General features: G+C 43.4%; 1 protein-coding gene across 1 annotated transcript in view; it reads right to left on the bottom strand.

Moving 5' to 3' along the window:
* IQCA1 (IQ motif containing with AAA domain 1) overlaps positions 1-18660 on the bottom strand; it is a 145644-nt gene that overhangs the window by 70405 nt on the left and 56579 nt on the right. The window contains exons 4-7 of the mRNA XM_050987541.1: positions 16155-16268; positions 13673-13858; positions 12890-12961; positions 352-524 (exon numbers count right to left, since the gene is read on the bottom strand). Coding sequence (XP_050843498.1) covers positions 352-524; positions 12890-12961; positions 13673-13858; positions 16155-16268 — 545 coding nt within the window. The remainder of the gene's footprint in view (positions 1-351; positions 525-12889; positions 12962-13672; positions 13859-16154; positions 16269-18660) is intronic.

The following is an 18660-nucleotide window of genomic DNA, read 5'->3' as shown; positions in this document are numbered from 1 at the left end:
TTCCCTCTCTTAAACCTCAGGGAGAAAAGTCACTGCTCCTGAAGTTTACAGCGTGCTGCTTGTAATTCCAAAGACTGGGCCCAAGGTAATGTGCAAGGTGAAGGTGTCCCACTTGAATATTTGTGGATCTGATCCACAGCCAGTGACTGAAGGAGCACCTCTGACCCCTGCCAGGAGCTCTGGGCTCCCTAGTCAGGAATCCTCCAGCTCAGCTTTGCAGCTGGTGCAGAACTAACTCCTCACCTGGGACTGGCACCACTGCATTAAAGATGGATTTTGCAGTTTGTAGGAACTCCAAATCAGGCTCTTTGGGCCAAATGGACTGGTTCAGGGGTAAGTGTTTCTGCTTACCTGCACTCGAGGAAGCACTGGGTGATCTCGTTCTGGAGGGTTTCCTTGATGTGGGGCCCCTCTGCTGCCCTCAGCTCATGCCTGAAGGAAAAGTTTGGTCTTTCCCGGACTTCACCTTCCAGGACATTTGCTTTCTGCAAACTGTTCATTGCCTCCAATTCAGGAGGCAGACTCTGAAAACGAGAGGAGAAAATAAAAGCTATGAATGAAAAGAAACTTAATATTTACTGGAATGCCAGGTTGACAGTGAATCTGAGCTTAAGCCTTAATTTACTTGCAGGAAGCCAGGAAAAAAAACCCAACCCTGTGCTCATAAAAAGTGCCTGGATGCACACAATGGTCTATTGTTGGTATTTCAGCATTAATTAACAACATTGCCATGTACAAAAACAACCTTTGCAGCGTGGGATCCTGGATCTCAATGAGACAGGTGAGAAAGCTGCTGTTCTGCAAATGCCAGCTTTATCCATGTCAGAAGGGTGCCAGAGAATTTTTTAATTGAATTTTCAAATGTCTGGACTTCCCATTGGTGCTTTTTAATTAGCCAGTATTGTTTTTAATTTGTGCACTGAATTTTTTCTATGCTCACTGCTTGGTCAGTGGTTTCCTGGTATTTTGTTGCAGCTGGTCAGACTCCTTTAGGAAATCAACTTCCCCTGAGGAACAACAACAACAAAAAAGGAATAAACAACCCCCCCCAACACTATAACAAAAAATCACAGCTCCCCAAGTTTCCCATGATTTGATAACCCTGGAAAAAAAGGGCTTCTCAGCCAGTTTCAAGTCTTACAATAATTTCTGCTCTGTGATTGATTTTACACGTGTAGTGTGAAGGAGAAAAATGAAAGTCTTTTTTTCTGAAAAAACCCATCTGTGTGGGTGGGCTGAAACTTTGCATTTTTCAGCTTGCAATCATTGATAAAATTAAGATGGTCCCAGTGTTTTATGAGTTATTTCTACCTTGTAAGTGTAGAGAAAAATCCATTTTAAAAATCAACTTGTGAAGTGGCTGTGTGGTTTTAGGTTTTCTTAATTCTGGAACAAAATGTTTTTTTCATGTACCTGGGAATTAGTAATCATATTGTCTGATGGTGTATGGCAAATTTAAGAAGGGAAAAGAAGAGAAAATATGACAATCTGGTTTTGTGGTATAATTTTATTTCTTTTCAAAGTCAGTGACTGACATAGGTGGCAGCATATGTGAACATGGTTTGCATGAAAAAAAAAACCAATGTTATTTTGCTCTGGCCTTTCAACTTCAGAGCATACAGAAATTATCGTGAACTGGCCCATCTCAGACTGATTCAGTAATGCATTCTTCCTGCTCTGTGATGTATTTTCTGGTGTGCTCCAAGTCCCAATTCCTGAGGCCTCCCATGAAGACAAAAAGTTCTGTCAAAGCTTTGGCCAGCTCATATTTAAGGTCTGTTATTCCCTGGTTTTCTGTGCTTCCACCAGGTTCCAAAAATCACTAATAAGTGCCAAGCAACTTTGGTTTCTGAGCACCCAGAGGGATCCCCCAGTGTCCAAAGCAAGCACACAGGCCCCATTCAGGAAAGCAATTTACTGCATCTGGGATGTGTGACTCGCACTGTGCTCCAGGAGCGGGTCAAGGCCACCAGGGAGAAAATATTCAGGAGGAAATAAGAACAGCAGTGTGCTTCTGAAAGGTGCCTGCACATGTTCCCTCCTTGAATATGTGACCCCAAGTGCTGCCTTTTACCCTGAGATGTCACCTCTGCTCAATTCCCAGTTTTCAGGGAAGTTGAGTGTTTCCAATCTTCCCCCTCACCAGCACCTATTTATGAGTATAACACAGCTACTACTGACAGTGTTTATTTGTAATTCACCATTGTCTGCCTTGCTGATGTTAAACAAAGCCCAGGACAGCCAGATGTGATGCTGCTCTCTCAGGGGCTCCTCTGGAAACCAAGGCCTGTATTCCAGACTGAGATCCAAAACCACCTCCTCTATTTGTGTCCCTACAGCAATCCTCAGGGGATTCCTGAGACATTCCCAGCAGGATGGGCAGGAGGATGCCTGCAGCTTTAGGGAGGCTGATGGAGAGAGACAGACTCCTCTCCAGCACAGCCTGCACATTGAAAGGTGAAATGTCACCAGGTGAGCAGGGAAGGGTCAGCTCCTGCACCACCTGAACTCTGGGTGCATGATCCCTCCCTTCTGCTCTGGCACTCACCTGACCCTGCAGTGAACCAGTTCAGCTCCATAAAAAGCAGCAAACAATCCCTTTTGTCTCTTCCTCTCCTCCCACCTCCTCAAGTTACTCATTTCCCACTGTAACAAGGTGGTTCAGCCAGCCAGGGAGCAGCTGAGGGCCAGTGCCACAGCAAGGGCAGTGGTGGCCAGTGGGAGCAGAGCAAGGTGGGGAGCAGCAGCAGCACAGGCAGCAGAGCTCCTCCCTGCCATCCCAGGAGCTTTGCAGCTCCTCTGAGCTGCTCTCCACTGCATCTTGAGGGAGCAGCTTGTCCCACTGTGAATTTACTCAGCCTCCCTTTCAGCAGCCCCAAAGCCAGATGAGGTAAGAGCTGTTTGAAGTGGCAAAGGAGGTGCCAATGTCAGATCAGCTCTAGGAGTTCTTATCTCAAACAGAGAATTGCTACAGCCCATATCTGATGTCAAGAAGCTGCTGTGGACACAGCCCAGGTAGCTCTGAACCAGCTGGCTCAGATGCTGATAAGAACAAGGCCATGAGATATGTTCTGGTTGGCCAAACCCAACCAAGCCCTGGGTAAATATTTGTGCAGCTCCCTGTCTGAGCACCATTCAGTTATCAATACATCTGCTAACAGGAGTTTATCAGTTTATCAGCACCAAGGCTGGAGTACAGACACAAACCTGCAGAACACCTCATAATAAATCACATTTAATTTAATTTTATTTTATTTTCCACAGTCTGTTTTACTATAAGAAAACAGAAAAAAATGAGAATTACTTCTAGAACAAGATCCCAGCCATTCCATTTCAGTTTCTCCCTACAGAAAAAGGCATGAAAGAGAGCAGAAGTTGATAAGGCTGTATTCTCCTCTTTCCCCCAGTCCTCCTGATTTCTTGTTTGGCAGTAACACGCTCCAGCTGTGATGGGAGCAGGACATGAGGAGCACAGCTGGCTGTGAGAAATGAGGCCTGAAGGACTCAGGGCTGGCTGCTGAGGAACTTACACAGAGTACCCTGTCCATGGAGAAGAGCAGGAGGTGTCAGGAACCCAAGGAGAGGAGAAGAGAAGATAAAAGCACTGGCTGGCTTTTATCATCATTTTAAATAAAACAGCACAGGTGAATGTACAGCTGGCTTAGCTTTCTCTTCTGTCACTTTGAAATCAATGCACTCATGTAAACAAAAAATGGACTTGAGGAAAACAAGGATGAGGAGACATCAAAAGAATTTATGTGTACGTGGGCCAAGTGAAATGGAGACTACGTTAAAAAACATAAGAACTGCTCCAAAGTGTGGATGCTCAAGGAAGTGAATTAATTGATAAAGCAGGGAGGGAATAAGAAGAGGAACTAGACAAAACTAAGAGTGGAAGGGAATTTAGCAACATAACTCAAATATTGACACTGGGGCAGTGAGAGCTGCTGAAGAGATGTAACAAGATGTCCTGAGGATGGAACTGTCAGTTCTCTACCATTTGTCAGGAGTTTTCACAGAAAATGCTTTTCTTCTGTCGAGTAAATGATGATATAAAATGTTTTAGGCTATTAAAGCACTTGGAAAAAAAGAAAATAAGCTATGAATAGCATAGGTGATACCTTCCAGCTTTGCAGCTGAAGAAAGCTGCTCTGTTAAACTTGTTTTATTTTGTACAGAGTGTTCTTGACCTAATCACTGAAGCATGTGTCACCCTAAACCTCACCAGCTTCAGAGTTTTGTTTACCATGGAACCTCTATTAACACAATTTTCATTTGAGGGGTTGGAAGTGGATGGGCTTTAAGGTGCTTCCAACCCAAACCATTCCATGATTTTATGGTTTCAGCATAAACCACATTCCTAACCCTGTTTCATGAACGAGGAGCCAACTGCCCAACCTGGAGCCTTGTGTTCATCTTCAGGTGCTCTTGGGCCTTCAGAAGGAGACACAATCTCTCCAACAGCCCTGCTGGAGGTTCTGTTCTCCTGCCAACGAGCAGAACTCAGAAGAAAACAGGTCTGAAGAAGCTTTGGCCATCTGAAGATGCAAGAGGAACAGGAAGTGAAATGGCTGGAGAGTGCCAAGAGAGAGGATGAATGCCAACAGCCCCAGCAGGAATGCTGGAATCCCTGCTGGCCAGCCTGTCACCTGTGCCTTGCAGCATCATGGAAGAGCTTCCCATGGTTCTTGTGGAGCTCTGAAGTTATCCTGAGTTGCTTCCACAGCCCTCTGATGTGCATGGAAGGAAGACAAAAGGCAATTTATTTCTAACATCCCTTCTCTCAGCGCCTCTAATGTTCCTGCTTCTGAATCAAAGGGAGGCATTCTCCAGGAAGATGCTAATAAATAGCTTTTCCTTGGGGGAAGAAGCATTTTCCCATCTTTAAGAAATTTCTCTGGCCATGTGAAATTCAAATTTGTTAACTTGCCCTACAAACAGCAACTCATTTAGAAACAAATTACAAATATTAGATGGAGACAGTGAACTTGATAATGCAATGCTGCCACATCAGTTGTAGAATAATGCATCTTAATGAAGGCTTCCCATGTGAATAAACCATTATATTTACAAGCTTTTCACAGTTAATGACCCAGAACTGGATAACGAAACTCACATTTTTAGTGTGGTCCTCTGTCAGCAAAAGTATACATATTAATAATTGATGTTGCTGTAAAAATAGGACATATTATGAAGATTCCTGAGTTTGTGGGAAAATAGGACTACATGGTCCATTAACTTAAAAGGCTTATCTAATGTTTGATGGGCTTTGTCTTTAAAATCCTTGTTTAAATTAATAAGGCAAAATGGACATTTGTCTAAAAGAGAATTTTATTCCAACTCATCAGTCACGAGTGTGCTGCTAAGATTCTTCTGTTCTGTTCTTTACTCGTTCCCCCAAAAGAATTTAGGATTTAGAGAAGGGGATGATGCACCAGTAGAAGGGAGAAGATATTTCCTACAGCTCCCAGGTGACCATGTGGGTGACAAGGGGACTGGAGAACCTCCCATCTGGAGACACTGAGGGAGCTGGGAATGCTCAGCATGGAGAAGAGAAGTTTGTGTGGAAACCTCAGGGCCCTTCCAGTATCTGAAGGGGTTCCAAGGAAGCTGGAGAGGGCCTGGAGTGACAGAGCAGGGGGGAATGGGTTCAAACTGACAGAGAGTGGGTTTAGATGGGACACTGGGTCGGAATTCCTCCCTGGGAGGGTGCCCAGAGCAGCTGTGGCTGCCCCTGGATCCCTGGCAGTGCCCAAGGCTGGGTTGGACAGGTCTTGGAGCACCCTGTGCTGGTGGAAGGTGTCCCTGCCATGGCAGGGGTGGCACTGGATGGGCTTTGAGGGCCATCTCACCCAAAGCACTCCGTGGTTCCACAGAAGGGTGTCTGTTTTCCCTCCCACCTCGAGGCTTTGCTTGCTCAGATCCCTTTCCTGGCTGGAGAGCTGTGCCTTAGTGCTGAGTCAGCTCCCCAGCAGAGCCTTTCCTGCTCATTGTGAAGCACCTGGAGGTGTGCAGGCTGGCTGAGCATGCTTGGGGCTGCCCTTCCTCACACAGGAGGAGGAGGAGGAGGCCCTGCTGTGGAACTAACTGCTCCTCAATTGTTCCATTAGGAAGGCAAGAGCTCGGTGGCAGTGAAATAAATACATTTCATTTCCCTCCACGTTGGAAGGCCAATGTCCCTATTATGCCTGAGAGTTGGATTTACTGCAGCTTTTATTACTGGGTACTTAATTTAGGACAGCTTCTTGTCATAGGCCTGGAACAGCAGAGCTGAAGCACATGCTCTGTGGTTTTATGGGGCTTCAGGAAATGTTCTGCCACAGCCTGCATCACCCCTAATGGTAAGATTTCAAAATGTGGACCAGTTGTGTAGCATTTTTTTCAGTACATTTACAGTTTGGTTCTCTGAGGGAGAAGCTATATTTCCAAATATTTTTAAAGTAAGTAGTTCTAATAGTCACTTATTTTAACCAGTAGTGAAAGGGAAATTCATTTTTTTTTAATATATATTTGGATTACACAGGCATGTAAACTAAAATACTCTCAGAGCAGCTGGGGTCTTGTTCTTTACTTACAACTATTATTCTTCAGGTGGGAGGTGTCCCTGCCCATGGCAAGGCATGGAATGAGATCATCTTTAAGGTCACTTCCAACCCAAATCCCTCTGTGATTCTATGATACAATTCTGCTGAATTTTTAACTGTGATCCAAACTGCATTTAAAAGTTTGCTATAGGATTGAGCTGTGTCCTTGCTTTATTTCCTCAATATAATTTGTCTGGCTGAGGGGAGAATAGATTTTTAAAGAGGCCTCTCATCTTGTGAATCATAAAATCATGGAATGGTTTGGGTTGGAAGCACCTTAAAGCCCATCCAGTTCCAACCCCCCAAATGAAAATTGTATTAATAGAGGTTCCACAGTACACAAATGGTGATAGCCACATCAATTATATGGCTGAATTCCTAAATTAGGCACAAAAAAAAAGGAACAAGTAAGCAAAATATATTGCATTCATTAAAGCTTCCCTACTCTCTGACTCACTCCAATGGCTTTGCCAATTAAAGTAATTGTCATATGCACTCAAACAAAGCATTTGTAGTAGGAGCCCTTGCTAAAAAAGTACTGAAAATGGTTGGTTTAGAGATTCATATCATACATATTTACAAATAGATTTGCATGCAACACCTTTTAGGAAGATAAAGAGAATTTGAAGTGGACAAAAGGTTTACATGCAGGGCCAGATGAGTTTACATCATTTTGGCTTTGTTTATTTCTGATATGATACCTGGCCATGCTGTTAAACTTGACTAAATGTGGCAAGCATGTTTTGGGCTCTGAAAGGCAATGATTTCATTGTTAGTATGACTGCAGCCAATGAAAGCCAGATTATTTAGCATTCTTTCTTCCCAGAGTCTTTCTGTTTCAAAAATAAGCAGGCTTAAAATTTCTATTGAAAACAGGACAGATTAGTTATCACTGCTGAGATGTGAAATAACAGAGCACTTTGTGCTGACACCCAAGAAAGCAAAACTCATTTTAATCTTAAACTTGGCAAAACCAGGCCTGATCTGCACCACTGCTAGAGCTGCCCACTCTCAAGAGCTGATGAAATATTTTAAATTTCACTTGATGGAGTTTGTAGTTTGTTAAATCCTGTGTAATATTTATTTAGCCATAGTCTATGATGTTTACACAGAAAGCTATTCTTGGAAATGCTGATTTTTTTTTTTTTTTCTTTCTGACTGGATGAAATGAATTATATTTATCAGGAATTCAGAGAAGGAGGAATGTTTGGCAGACTGTTTTCTCAGATATAAATAAAGCCTTAACCAAGACAACATGCCTAAATTTGGGTATGTTAAAAAGAGGTAAAAAAGAGAGAACAGCTTTTTATTTAACACCACACAGATCCTTTCATGTGAAAAGGATCCATGGAATGGTTTGGGTTGAAAGGGATCTTAAAGCTCATCTTGTTTCATCCCCTGCCAGGGCAGGGACACTTTCCACTAGCCCAGGGTGCTCCAAGCCCCATCCAGGCAGGCCCTGGATATGGAGGAAGGAAGGATGTTGGAAATACCACGTCAGAGAATCACAGAGCAGCAGGTGTTGCACCTCCAACTCTTTGGGAAGAGCTGGAATTTCAGGATAGAGCTCTGTAAACGTAAATTCACAGCTGTGAGACCCTAACCTGGGGTTTGGCTCATCCTGCAACGTCTTGGGAGTCTGATATCCTGAGAGATGTGTTTTTCTGAGGACATTTAGGAGAAGCTGGATCTGGTGTGGTGAGGAAAACCTGATGCTCTGGTGGGAACCACAGTGGCTCCACACAGCTCATGCATCCTGCTGGACTGTATCCATTTGAGAAAAAAGACAGAAAGAACCATGAGGCTTTGTGCCACTAAAAGGAGAATTCCTTGAGCTGTGCAATGTTTACTTTGCTGATGGGATGGGTTTCTGGATGTGCTGCTGGGATTGCAGTTCTTCTGTGGAAATGGAAGGAGGGGCTGCTCTGAGTCAGCCCAGCCCAGGGAGAAGAGGATTGGGGGAAAATGTACCAGAGCACTGCAGGTGGAGAGAGGGACTTGTCTTTCTGTAGGGTCCTTCTGTTTTCCTGGATTCCTCTAATTCCTGCTCAGCAGGTTTAGGGAAGGTACTTTGATTTACTCTGGGTGGTGCAGAAACAACAACATTCTCAGGAGGTGCAATAACAACTTTTACTTGCTAATGTTGGAACATCCTGACAAAATAAGGCACGTGGCAATCTTTAACTCCTCCAGACACAACATATTTACCAAAGCATTGGCTGGATTTTTTTGGTCTGACTTCCAGGATATTTTGAGAAGAAGAAGGTTGTCACCAGCATGTTTTATGAAAAATCCTTTCCTTAGGATTTTTTCCTCCTGAGTTGCTGAGAGGCCTCAGGAACAAACTGCAAACAATTCTTATCTGCTGCTGTGGAGTGGAACAGGTGGATCTGGGATTGGTCTTATTTAATTGTTTCTAATTAATGGCCAATCCCAGCCCAGCTGTCCAGACTGTCTCAGTCAGACACAAACCTTTGTTATTGATTCCTTTTCTATTCTTAGCCAGCCTTCTGATGAAATCCTTTCTTCTATTCTTTTAGTATAGTTTTTAGTATAATATATATCATAAAATAATAAATCAGCCTTCTGAGCATGGAGTCAACTTTCTCATCTCTTCCCTCATCCTGGGACCCCTGTGAACACTGTCACAGAAGGCAGAACTGGACACAGCATAGGCTTGATCTCCATCATCAAGCAAAAGATGAAATAGAATCAAATTCCAGAAAAGATACATAATTTTGTGAAGCAAGCAGAGAATAAAGAAAATAACAGCCTCAGCAGTGCCCAGCCCAGAGGAGGCATCCTCTCCCTGCTCCTGCTGGCCACATTAACCCTGTGACAAGGCCAGGTGCCCTTGGCCACATGGGCACTCACTGGCTTCGTGTCCTTCCCACTCAATGGCTTTAAACCAACTGTTCCTCCAGTCCCCAACATCCTCCTACCCTCCTATAAATCAGACTGATGGCAAACTGTTTATCCTAATGTTTTAGGTTGAACCCAGCCTTTCCTCTTTCCAGTAGCCTGTGCTCTGAGATTAGAAGTATAACTTCCTGCAGGAGAGTGCTGAGGGGGGATCCAGGAGCAGTCTGCACCACCCTGAGACACAGCAGTTGCCAAAATCCAGGTCACACAGCCAGCTGCACTGAGCTCTGCAGCAAAATTCAACAATCATAACCCCTGAAGGGGGGTTTTGGTGACAGGGAATCTATAAATGCCACAAGAACAGAGCAGTTTAAAAACCTGGTGTGTTAAATTGAGCTGGGAGGCTAAAACAGGTTTGCCCAGACAGCATGTCTGTGTTTTCAGACAGCTCAATGTGTTTTCTTGCCACATCAGTGTGGTTTAAACACAACCCCGTGCCTGGAGCAGTGGTTCTGGTGGTCAGGCTGGAGCTGGCAGTAAACAGCCCTGTGGCAGGAATGTGAGGAAGATCAGGAAGCAGCTCAGGATACAGTTATCAAGATATATGTGCTCTTAGGAGGTTTGCTTCTCTTCACAAATTAAACTGGGACTGCAAAGTGTGATTTATCGGGGCTTTGGAGAACGTGTGCTGAGGGGATCATGCTGTTTCTGCAATTAGGCTTTAATAAATAATAATAATAATAATGAGGCTTTACTTTTGAGCCAAGAAAAATCTCTCTACCATAGGTTTGTTCTCTGTCATCAAGCAAAGGATGAAATAGAATCGAATTCCAGAAAAGATACATAAATTTTTTGTGAAGCAAGTAGAGAGTAAAGAAAATAACACTGAATTAAGCAGAAAACTGGACAATTCTTGGGTTTGACACTTATTTTCCTCTTTTTCAGGCCAACACAACTGAATTTTCCCAGGAATCTTTTACACAGGACTTCAAATGGATCAGCTCTTTGTGCAAAGCAGTCTTTGTCTGAAAGTAACACAGACATTTTTTTTAAAAAGCCCTAATTATAAGAGAATTTATATTTATTGCAACAAAAGTCGAGTCTCCTTTGGGATGGACTTGGAGTAATGGATGGTTGAGTCTTCTAATTTATCTAAGTCGTGCAGCATTAGAAAAGCAAATTCAACATATTTACACATGAAGATCTGTGGTCATTTTTTAGAGGGCTGACGTGATCATACATCAAAGGGACTTGACCTTTGGAGCTCCCTGCCTATCTATCAGTGGGAACCAATGTCTGCTTCCTTTGGAGACCAGGGAAGGGAATGCAGCATGGAAAGAAAAAGGGACTATAAAAACCCTGGAAAGATGAACAGATTTTTAAAAGTTTTATTTAGAGTTATCATTTTTTCCCCTCACATGCTTTGATTATAAACTTGATAAAGAGCAACGAGTCAGAGTGCAGAGGAGCAAACATCAATTCTCTTGTTTATAAATGGAGGTCAGGAACTGAATGCACTCGATGTGTTTGGTTTTAATTCCCTTCATCCCTCTGATGATATAGATTACATTATGCTCCCCATGAACCAGGCAGTTCACATCCTAGTTTCCAGTTCCTCCCACACTGGCCACCATGAAATGAGGGCTTGGCTGTGAACCCTCAGATAACTGATGCCAGATTTACATTTCCTTCCTAAGGACTCGACAGAAACATCGTGGGATTTGACAGGAAACAATCCCTTGTTCTGCTACAGATGCCCTTCTAACTCATTTTCAGTACATCCCAAGTATTTAGGGCTGCACTAATTAAAATCTCTGTGAATTTTGTCTTAAAACAGAGGCAGAATTGGCACCCAAGGTTCTGTTTAGCTGTTGGAGACCAGCAGATACTAAAGGCAGTAATCCCAAAGGTGTTACCTATATTTAACATGGCAAGGCTTAGGTAAATGTACATTTTCCTTCCTAAAGGTAGGGTATTAATGGTATTTTTAACTGATGTGAGATGAATTCTCTAGGCACGATCAGTTTTGAGAACCCTATAAAGCAGCTAAGGGCAATTCAAGAAAATCCCCCAAACTGCCTGGGAAAAGCAGAAAGCATGTTTTAAATCAAAATTAAATTATTAGCTTATAAATTAATCACTTCAGAACTGTAGAACATGGAAGCATAAACAAACTTAAATGCAGAGCAGTGCTGAATATTTTTGTGATGTGCTGCTGGTTTGCTAGAACTTAACAGGGGCTTGGTACAAGGGCTGTGCTATGTGAAAAATGGATTTGTAGAAAATTTTTTAAATTTGATAGAAGAATACACTTATAATGTATTAAGAAATAATTAGCTTCTAATAATAATAACAACAACAACAAATTATAAGATCTGTATTATCTCACCCTTCACATAAAACTTAAAATAAAAGTTTTTAAAACACCTCTCAGTTACCCCATCTGTAAATCAAAAAAAGCCCTTAATCCAACAGTGCTGATGCACCTGGACTTGGGTGAGGCCTGACACCTGCTAGTGCCTCTAAAAACTTGGAAGGGGGCAAAAAAAAGGCCAACAGTAAAGAATTTATCCTAATTTTGGGGTGTTTGTTGCAAGGAAAGGGGCGGGAGGAACAGATCCCTTGTGGAAAGGATGCTTTGATTTTTTTATTTCACCCCTGTGCAATTTAAATGACCATGGGCAGCTGTTCACTCCTCTGTGCCTCTGCAGTGTGATGTGAGGAAGCTTTTGATTCTTTTTATATGGACTTAGAGAAATATGCATGGATTAACATGGCAGTTCTTAGGTTTCTCTTCCCTGCTCTTGACATACACAGGCAGTGGCTTGTGGGGTGGGAGAAGAGGATTTTGCTTCTTTAGTTTAATTGGATTTAGGAAAAATGAATTCTTTTAGCCCACTGTAAGGGCTGTCAAGCATTGGAACAGGTTGCCCAGTTAAGTGGTAGAGTCACCGTCCCTGGAAGTGCTCAAAAATTGTGTGGATGTGGCACTTGGGGACATGGTTAGGGTGGGCTTGGCAGTGCTGGGTGAATCTAGGATTTGAGGATTTTAGAGGGTTTTTCCAACCCTCATGAATTCTACTCCAGACATAAGGCAGCTCACCACTCCTGAAATCAGGACTGAAAAGCTGATTAATAAAATTTCCTTGCTGATCATGCCTAGGCAGAATTCCCTGGAACACAGGGTAAATTCTCCACAGGCATTTTCCACATCTGCCACACACATTGGGGAATGTATGGACAGCACAAACCCATTCAGCAGAAGACAAATTGTGCTACTCCTGTCCCATTCATCATTTCAGCTGAGCTCTGTATTCCTTGGAGACTCCTTTTAAAATAGGAGGAATCATAGAAATTAATTTCTTCTCTTGGGCTGCACAATAAAAGCCTGAAGAACAAACAGAGAGTGGCATTTTCTGTTCTGGAGGCACAGACCCACTTACCATGCCCAGAAATATCATTTCCTCCTCTCTGAGCCTCTCTGTTTCCTTGCGTTGCCTGTGCCCACGCCAGACCTGCATTGTAAACAAAACTCTGATGAGATAAATGGGCCTTGGTACAGCTTCCTTTGCTGGGGCAGACACAGGAAAAAACAAATAGAGGAAGGAAAGGCACAATATACCATTGAAACTATTGCTTTTTAACAGGTTGCCATCTGCTTTTTTTTTTTTTTTTTAAACAAATTTTGAGGTTTGTTATCCCCTCATGCTGTTCTGTGTGGCTTCTAAAAATTGTCACTGCTTCATGAAGTTCTGACATAAGATTCAGGCTGAGCTCCTGCTCTCATCAGGCTGAATTGTCTGAATTATTCATGTGCAAGAACTCTTTGTGGAATTTAGCACTGACCTCCCTCTGTCCTTTTTTCTAGATATGGGATGAACTCTTCCCCTGGAGATCACAGAAAAAGGCATGAATTCAGAGATGCACTGAATTCCAAGGGGAGGCCAGAAAGAGCAACTGAGGTCATAAAAATCAGAATGGAAAAACAACATGTAAGTTACAAAGTCATCCTGCATTGCCAGTGCAGGACTGGTTCCATTGATCTGGGGTCCTGTCTCATTTTTTTAAGTGGTTTAAATGATGTATTTCACCTTGCTGTACACCCCAAAAAGGATCATTTTAGAAAGCATCCCATAGTGTGAGCTGTGTTTCTGCCTACAGCTGCTCTCCTGACCAAAACACTGTCATTTGGCTTTGCCAGAATTGCTGCTACACAAGAAACTCACCTTTTGAATGCAAGTGGCAGCATCATCTGGGCTTTTAACCATCTTCTGGTCACCTTTTTGACTTTGCCTTTTCTCTTCAAAGTAAATTCTCCTCATGAAGGCTGCTCGAGCACGGCCCTGGCGAGCCCGTTCTGCCACCTGGATCACTCTAATGCTCTCCTGGAGGGTCATGACTGTGACAGCTTCCTTCAACAGCACAGCCAAAAAAGGGGATCAACAAAGCAAAGTTATGTTTTGGAAATTGCCTGCCTCAGTTAGAAAATGGTATCTTAGGAAACAAAGAGCAGAGATTCCTGTTGATGTGTGATGTGGAAAAGCTGCTCTGCTGGGAAGCCACAGTGGCTCATGCAGTCCTGCTGAACCTGATCCATTTGAGCAGAAAAACACAACCATGGGGCTTTGTCCTTCTAAAAGGAGAATTTCTTAGGCTGTGGAATGTTTTCCTTTCCTTTTCTGAAGGGAGGGTTTCTGGAGGTGCTGCTGGGATCACAGTTCTTTCAATGAAAATGGAAGGAGGGGCTGTTCTGAGTCAGAGGGCAAAAATGGATCAGAACAGGACTCCCCTTTCTCACTCCTGAGAACCCTCATGCTCCCCATGGAAAAGCTGATTTAGTGTTCTTGGTGCTCATCTCCCAGCTGGAGGCAGCTCACATTTAATTATTATATTTATATTGTGTGGCACTTAGTTTCAGCAGGGCTTTCCAGGACACAATTACACAGACTAGATTTCCTGAACAGCATCACATAAACCATGTGCAGAGCAGATTCCTGAGATGAACTCTGCTGGTTTTGATTTATGTTGGGCTGCTCCTAGCAGCAGTGCCACGGCCATGGAGAGCTGCAGTTGGTTACACAGCAGCCAGGATTTCCTGAGAGGATGAGGAGCACAAGTGCTGACAGCCCTGCAGCAATCCCAGTGGTGAGTGAGCTGGAAGTGCAGCACAGGACTCTGGATTTGCACTGGGTCAGGTGATTTTATTGCTGTTTATTGAATCCCCTGGCTCCCTGGAGCAGCCTGGACCCTGCCTGGTGCTCTGCCTGAGCTGGCTGCTCACTAGATAACCTCATCCCTAATGGATGCCATGTTGGAAAGGAGCAAGAGCAGAACTCTGGGAAGCAAAAAGGCTCCAGGATAAACTGTGCTGAAACAGGATCTCCCCCCAGCAACATCAGGAGAGCAGAGAACTCAAACAGGGGAGATCTGCAGCTGCCCAGCACAGCCTCTCTCCAGCAGGGAAGCCTGTGCTCAGTCTCTGCACTCTGCCTGGGGCTGCTTCCATCTCTGGGGACTCTCCCTCAGTTATTTTGTGGGATCAACAGGCACAATCACTGCTGGAGAATTCAGGGCAGCAGTGTGACTAAGTGGGCCATCAGCACTGTCTCTTATGGCTACAACATCCATGAATCCAAGTTATCCAGGCATGTAGGCACAGTTGTTCACTTCAGGGGTCAACATGCCTCTCCCAAAAGATCAAAAGTATATCAAACCCAGAGCAGCCTTCACTGCAGCACTCATGTACTTGTCTGTAATGACTTTTGCTCTGCCAAAACTCAGTTTTCTGCTCCTCCCAGCAGCTGCAGCTCTGTAGCTGCACGAGGGAAACTGCACTCATTGTTCAGAGGTTATAAACAAGTGAGTGCCAGCAGTTGTGCTGACCTGAACTCTGAGTTCTGCCTGCTCCAGTGAGGAATCCTGAGCCAGGACAGCTTGGTCTCAGTAGTGATACCTCAGGTTTGAGCTTTTCTATTTTTCACATCCTGTGCTGCTTTAGTGTGTTGGTCTGATCTTCATATTAGGGGATGGTGAGCTCTGCACAGAGCAGGGAGACAAAACAATTCCTGCTCTAGCTGGGGACCAAGGACAAATGACCCACATTTCAGGCTCAAGAGCATAAAAACATGGATTGAAGAGAGAAAACAAAGAGGATGGGACTTCATAACCTAAAGCTGGAATTGGACAATTAACTCCAATATGCAAATGGACCAGAACTTACAAAATTTAGAGATCCTGTGACCAGTTGTCCATTTTGTGTCCATTTTGGTTCATCTGGGGTGCAGCCCTGGCTGGGCTCTTACACTGCCCAAGGTGATCCCATATTTTAATAAATCCCTGCTTTATTCTTTAGCTCTGTATAGTCTCTGTTCTATGTCAGCCTTCTCAAGGCATCAGGAGGACTAATTACAAGATGAGGGTTAGTTAGATAAATAAGGCACTGACTTGGCCAAAGTGCTGCTCTTTCTGACACACTCACACACAGAAAGCAGAGTAGAATCATTCCAGTCTCACCCAGCCTTGAGATGTGACTGGATATTGTTTGACAGGGAAATCTAAGGTTTCTTTCTGCTTGTGCCTTATCTGTAAACACACTTTTACTTTCTTGCTGCTGTAAAAGCACTTCTCACTTCAGTGTCTCGTGTTCAGACACGTGTGGCTGTGAACTAAACAAACCAAACAAGATATGTAGGTATGGGGTGCATTTACCTGTTCTAGCAAACCAGCATTCAGCAAAACCTCATGCAGGTATTTCTCCCTGTACTGCAGGATTCCCAGATTTTCTTTAATGAAATACTTTGGGATGGGTATTTCTATGTCTTCCTGGTGAAAAAAAGTCACAAGATGCTTTTTAGGACTGTAATTAAATCACATTACTGATTAATTGAACACCTCTAAAAAGCAATAAAATAAGGACGGAGGTTGGTGAATATTTTTTTGAGTATTGGGGAATTTGACCTTTGTAACAGCTGCTGTTATTTTTCAATTACTTTAGACCTAATTCAACAAAAACAAATAAATCAACCCAGTTTGTGAACCATGTGAGCCCAGAAATCTTTCTTCTTATAATGGCTCAATTATATTATCAAATTTCTAAAATATTTGGCAGGCTTGCTAGAAATTTAAACATGATTTCCACCAAGCTGAATACCTTTGGTTGTGTGATCATCCCTCTTCTTGTTTTAATCAACATGAAAAATAGATTTGTTCTTGCCATTTTATTTTACCATTATAAGGAACCAAAGCATAATTCTACAGTGTTTTTTATAGGTATTTTGAGCTGTAGACAAACTGTCTGCCTGTGACTGTGGCATCTCAGACACTTGACCAGAAGTGCCTGTCTTTACTAATTGCTGTAATTAAGAAGATATAACTGATTTACATTTCTCCCAATTTCATTCCCCACTCCCTCAGCTGCACACTGAGGGACATCCCTACCATGACACCACAAGAAAGCTTCCAAGTCAGGCTGTGCTTATCCCTGATGATTTTATCAGTGCAGAGGTCTGGTCTGATAAAGTTTCTAAATATTTGTCTCGCTAAGCTCCATGTTTGCACCTTCCAAGAGCCCTTGGCAGTTGATGGAAATGATTATGTGCTGTACTCTGAGTGCAAATAACTCTGAGTGGATTAAAATCTGGAGGTGTAAAAAATCAGGGGTTTGTCTGGACACCCTCCTGGAGGATGAGAGGATTTTTAGGCTGCCAGGGAGCAGAGTCAGTGGAGAAGCATCTCTGATGTCTCACCTGGCCTTTAATTCCAGGTGATTCTGGATTGTGACTTTTACTGACTGGAAAAAGGAGATTAAAGCCCCAGTGCCAGGGCTGGAAGGGGTGGGGAGCCTGTTTCTCTTCATGATCTCTTTTTGGGGCCCAGCACTGAAAAGTCAGGCTTGGGATATTTAACCTCAAGTCAAATTTGTGGCTTTTTAGCCACTCCCAGCTCCACATGGGATTTATGGATCCAAATACCTTCACAATTACCCCAGGAAATGGATGCTGGAAGGCAACAGCACAAAAACACAAGGTACAGAACTGGAGAAATAGGAAAGCTTAGCCTTGCAGTGACACAGTACAAAACAGGCAATATCATGACATAAGATATAAAATGTTGTGACCTCTGCCTTCAATACTGCAGGATTTTAGCACTGATAATAAAGGGAAAGGAATGACTGGAGATATCCTCTCTGGGCAGATCCTTTGAGAAACAGGAGGTATTTGTCCAAGAATTTTGTTCTGTTACCAAGAATATTTTCATATTTTATTAAAAAGAACACCCCATAAATCTATATTCTTATCTAGTATGGAAAATGTTTTCTTTGAAAAAACCTGAAATCTCCTCAGTGATTGATTTCTGTTGTGGTAGGTAGGTATGCTATGCCCTCTTAAAATTAAGGTGTGGTGCAGGAATTTGAATTTATGCTTGTTTTTGAGGAGATGTCAGACATGACTCCTCAGACTTGCCAACTTTTTGCTGCAGATGGATTTACTGCTGAGTCATGAAAACAGCAGTGCTGAGGATTTCAAAATGTGATTTGAAGGATTGTTTTCCCCAGAGATATGTTTAAAATACTTTAAAACAGTGCTTAATGTTGAAGGGAAAGGGCTGGGGGAAATTCCTGGCAAATCCTCTCCGAAATTTACAGATGTGCAAACAGAAACACGATGCAGATCTCAGAGTGATGTTATAATGACACCGGGCCATTTATCTCAGAGCTGCCATCCTACAAAAAGCAGGAATTTCAGCTGGTTTTAGCAAAACAGCGGTACCTGAATGTGACAATAGATGGAGCTGTCTGCGAGAGAAGTAACCCTCTTTGGCAGCTCATTTTTCCTGCGGCTTTTAAAGCACAGCTTCCACACTTGGCCTCATTGTCATATTCACGGCGCTGATTTCCCCGTGCCACGAAGGGCAGGCTGCAGTGGACTCCACTTTTCTTATCAGTGGCTCATTTTCTATCTCACCCCACATTAAAATCTGGCCGAGTCAAGCTCCTGACACTTAACAGCAAAGCTGTGAAGTTATTACTGACAGAGAGTAGGGTTTAGATGGGATATTGGGAAAGAATTCCTGCCTGTGAGGGTGGGCAGGCCCTGGCACAGGTGCCCAGAGAAGCTGTGGCTGCCCCTGGATCCCTGCCAGTGTCCAAGGCCAGGTTGGACAGGGCTTGGAGCACCCTGGGCTGGTGGAAGGTGTCCCTGCCATGGCAGGGGTG

Source organism: Serinus canaria, assembly GCF_022539315.1.
Source record: "Serinus canaria isolate serCan28SL12 chromosome 7 unlocalized genomic scaffold, serCan2020 HiC_scaffold_29, whole genome shotgun sequence".
NCBI classification, from domain to species: domain Eukaryota; kingdom Metazoa; phylum Chordata; class Aves; order Passeriformes; family Fringillidae; genus Serinus; species Serinus canaria.
The sequence above is the reverse complement of the archived record's forward strand: the minus strand, read 5'-3'. Positions and strand labels throughout refer to the sequence as shown.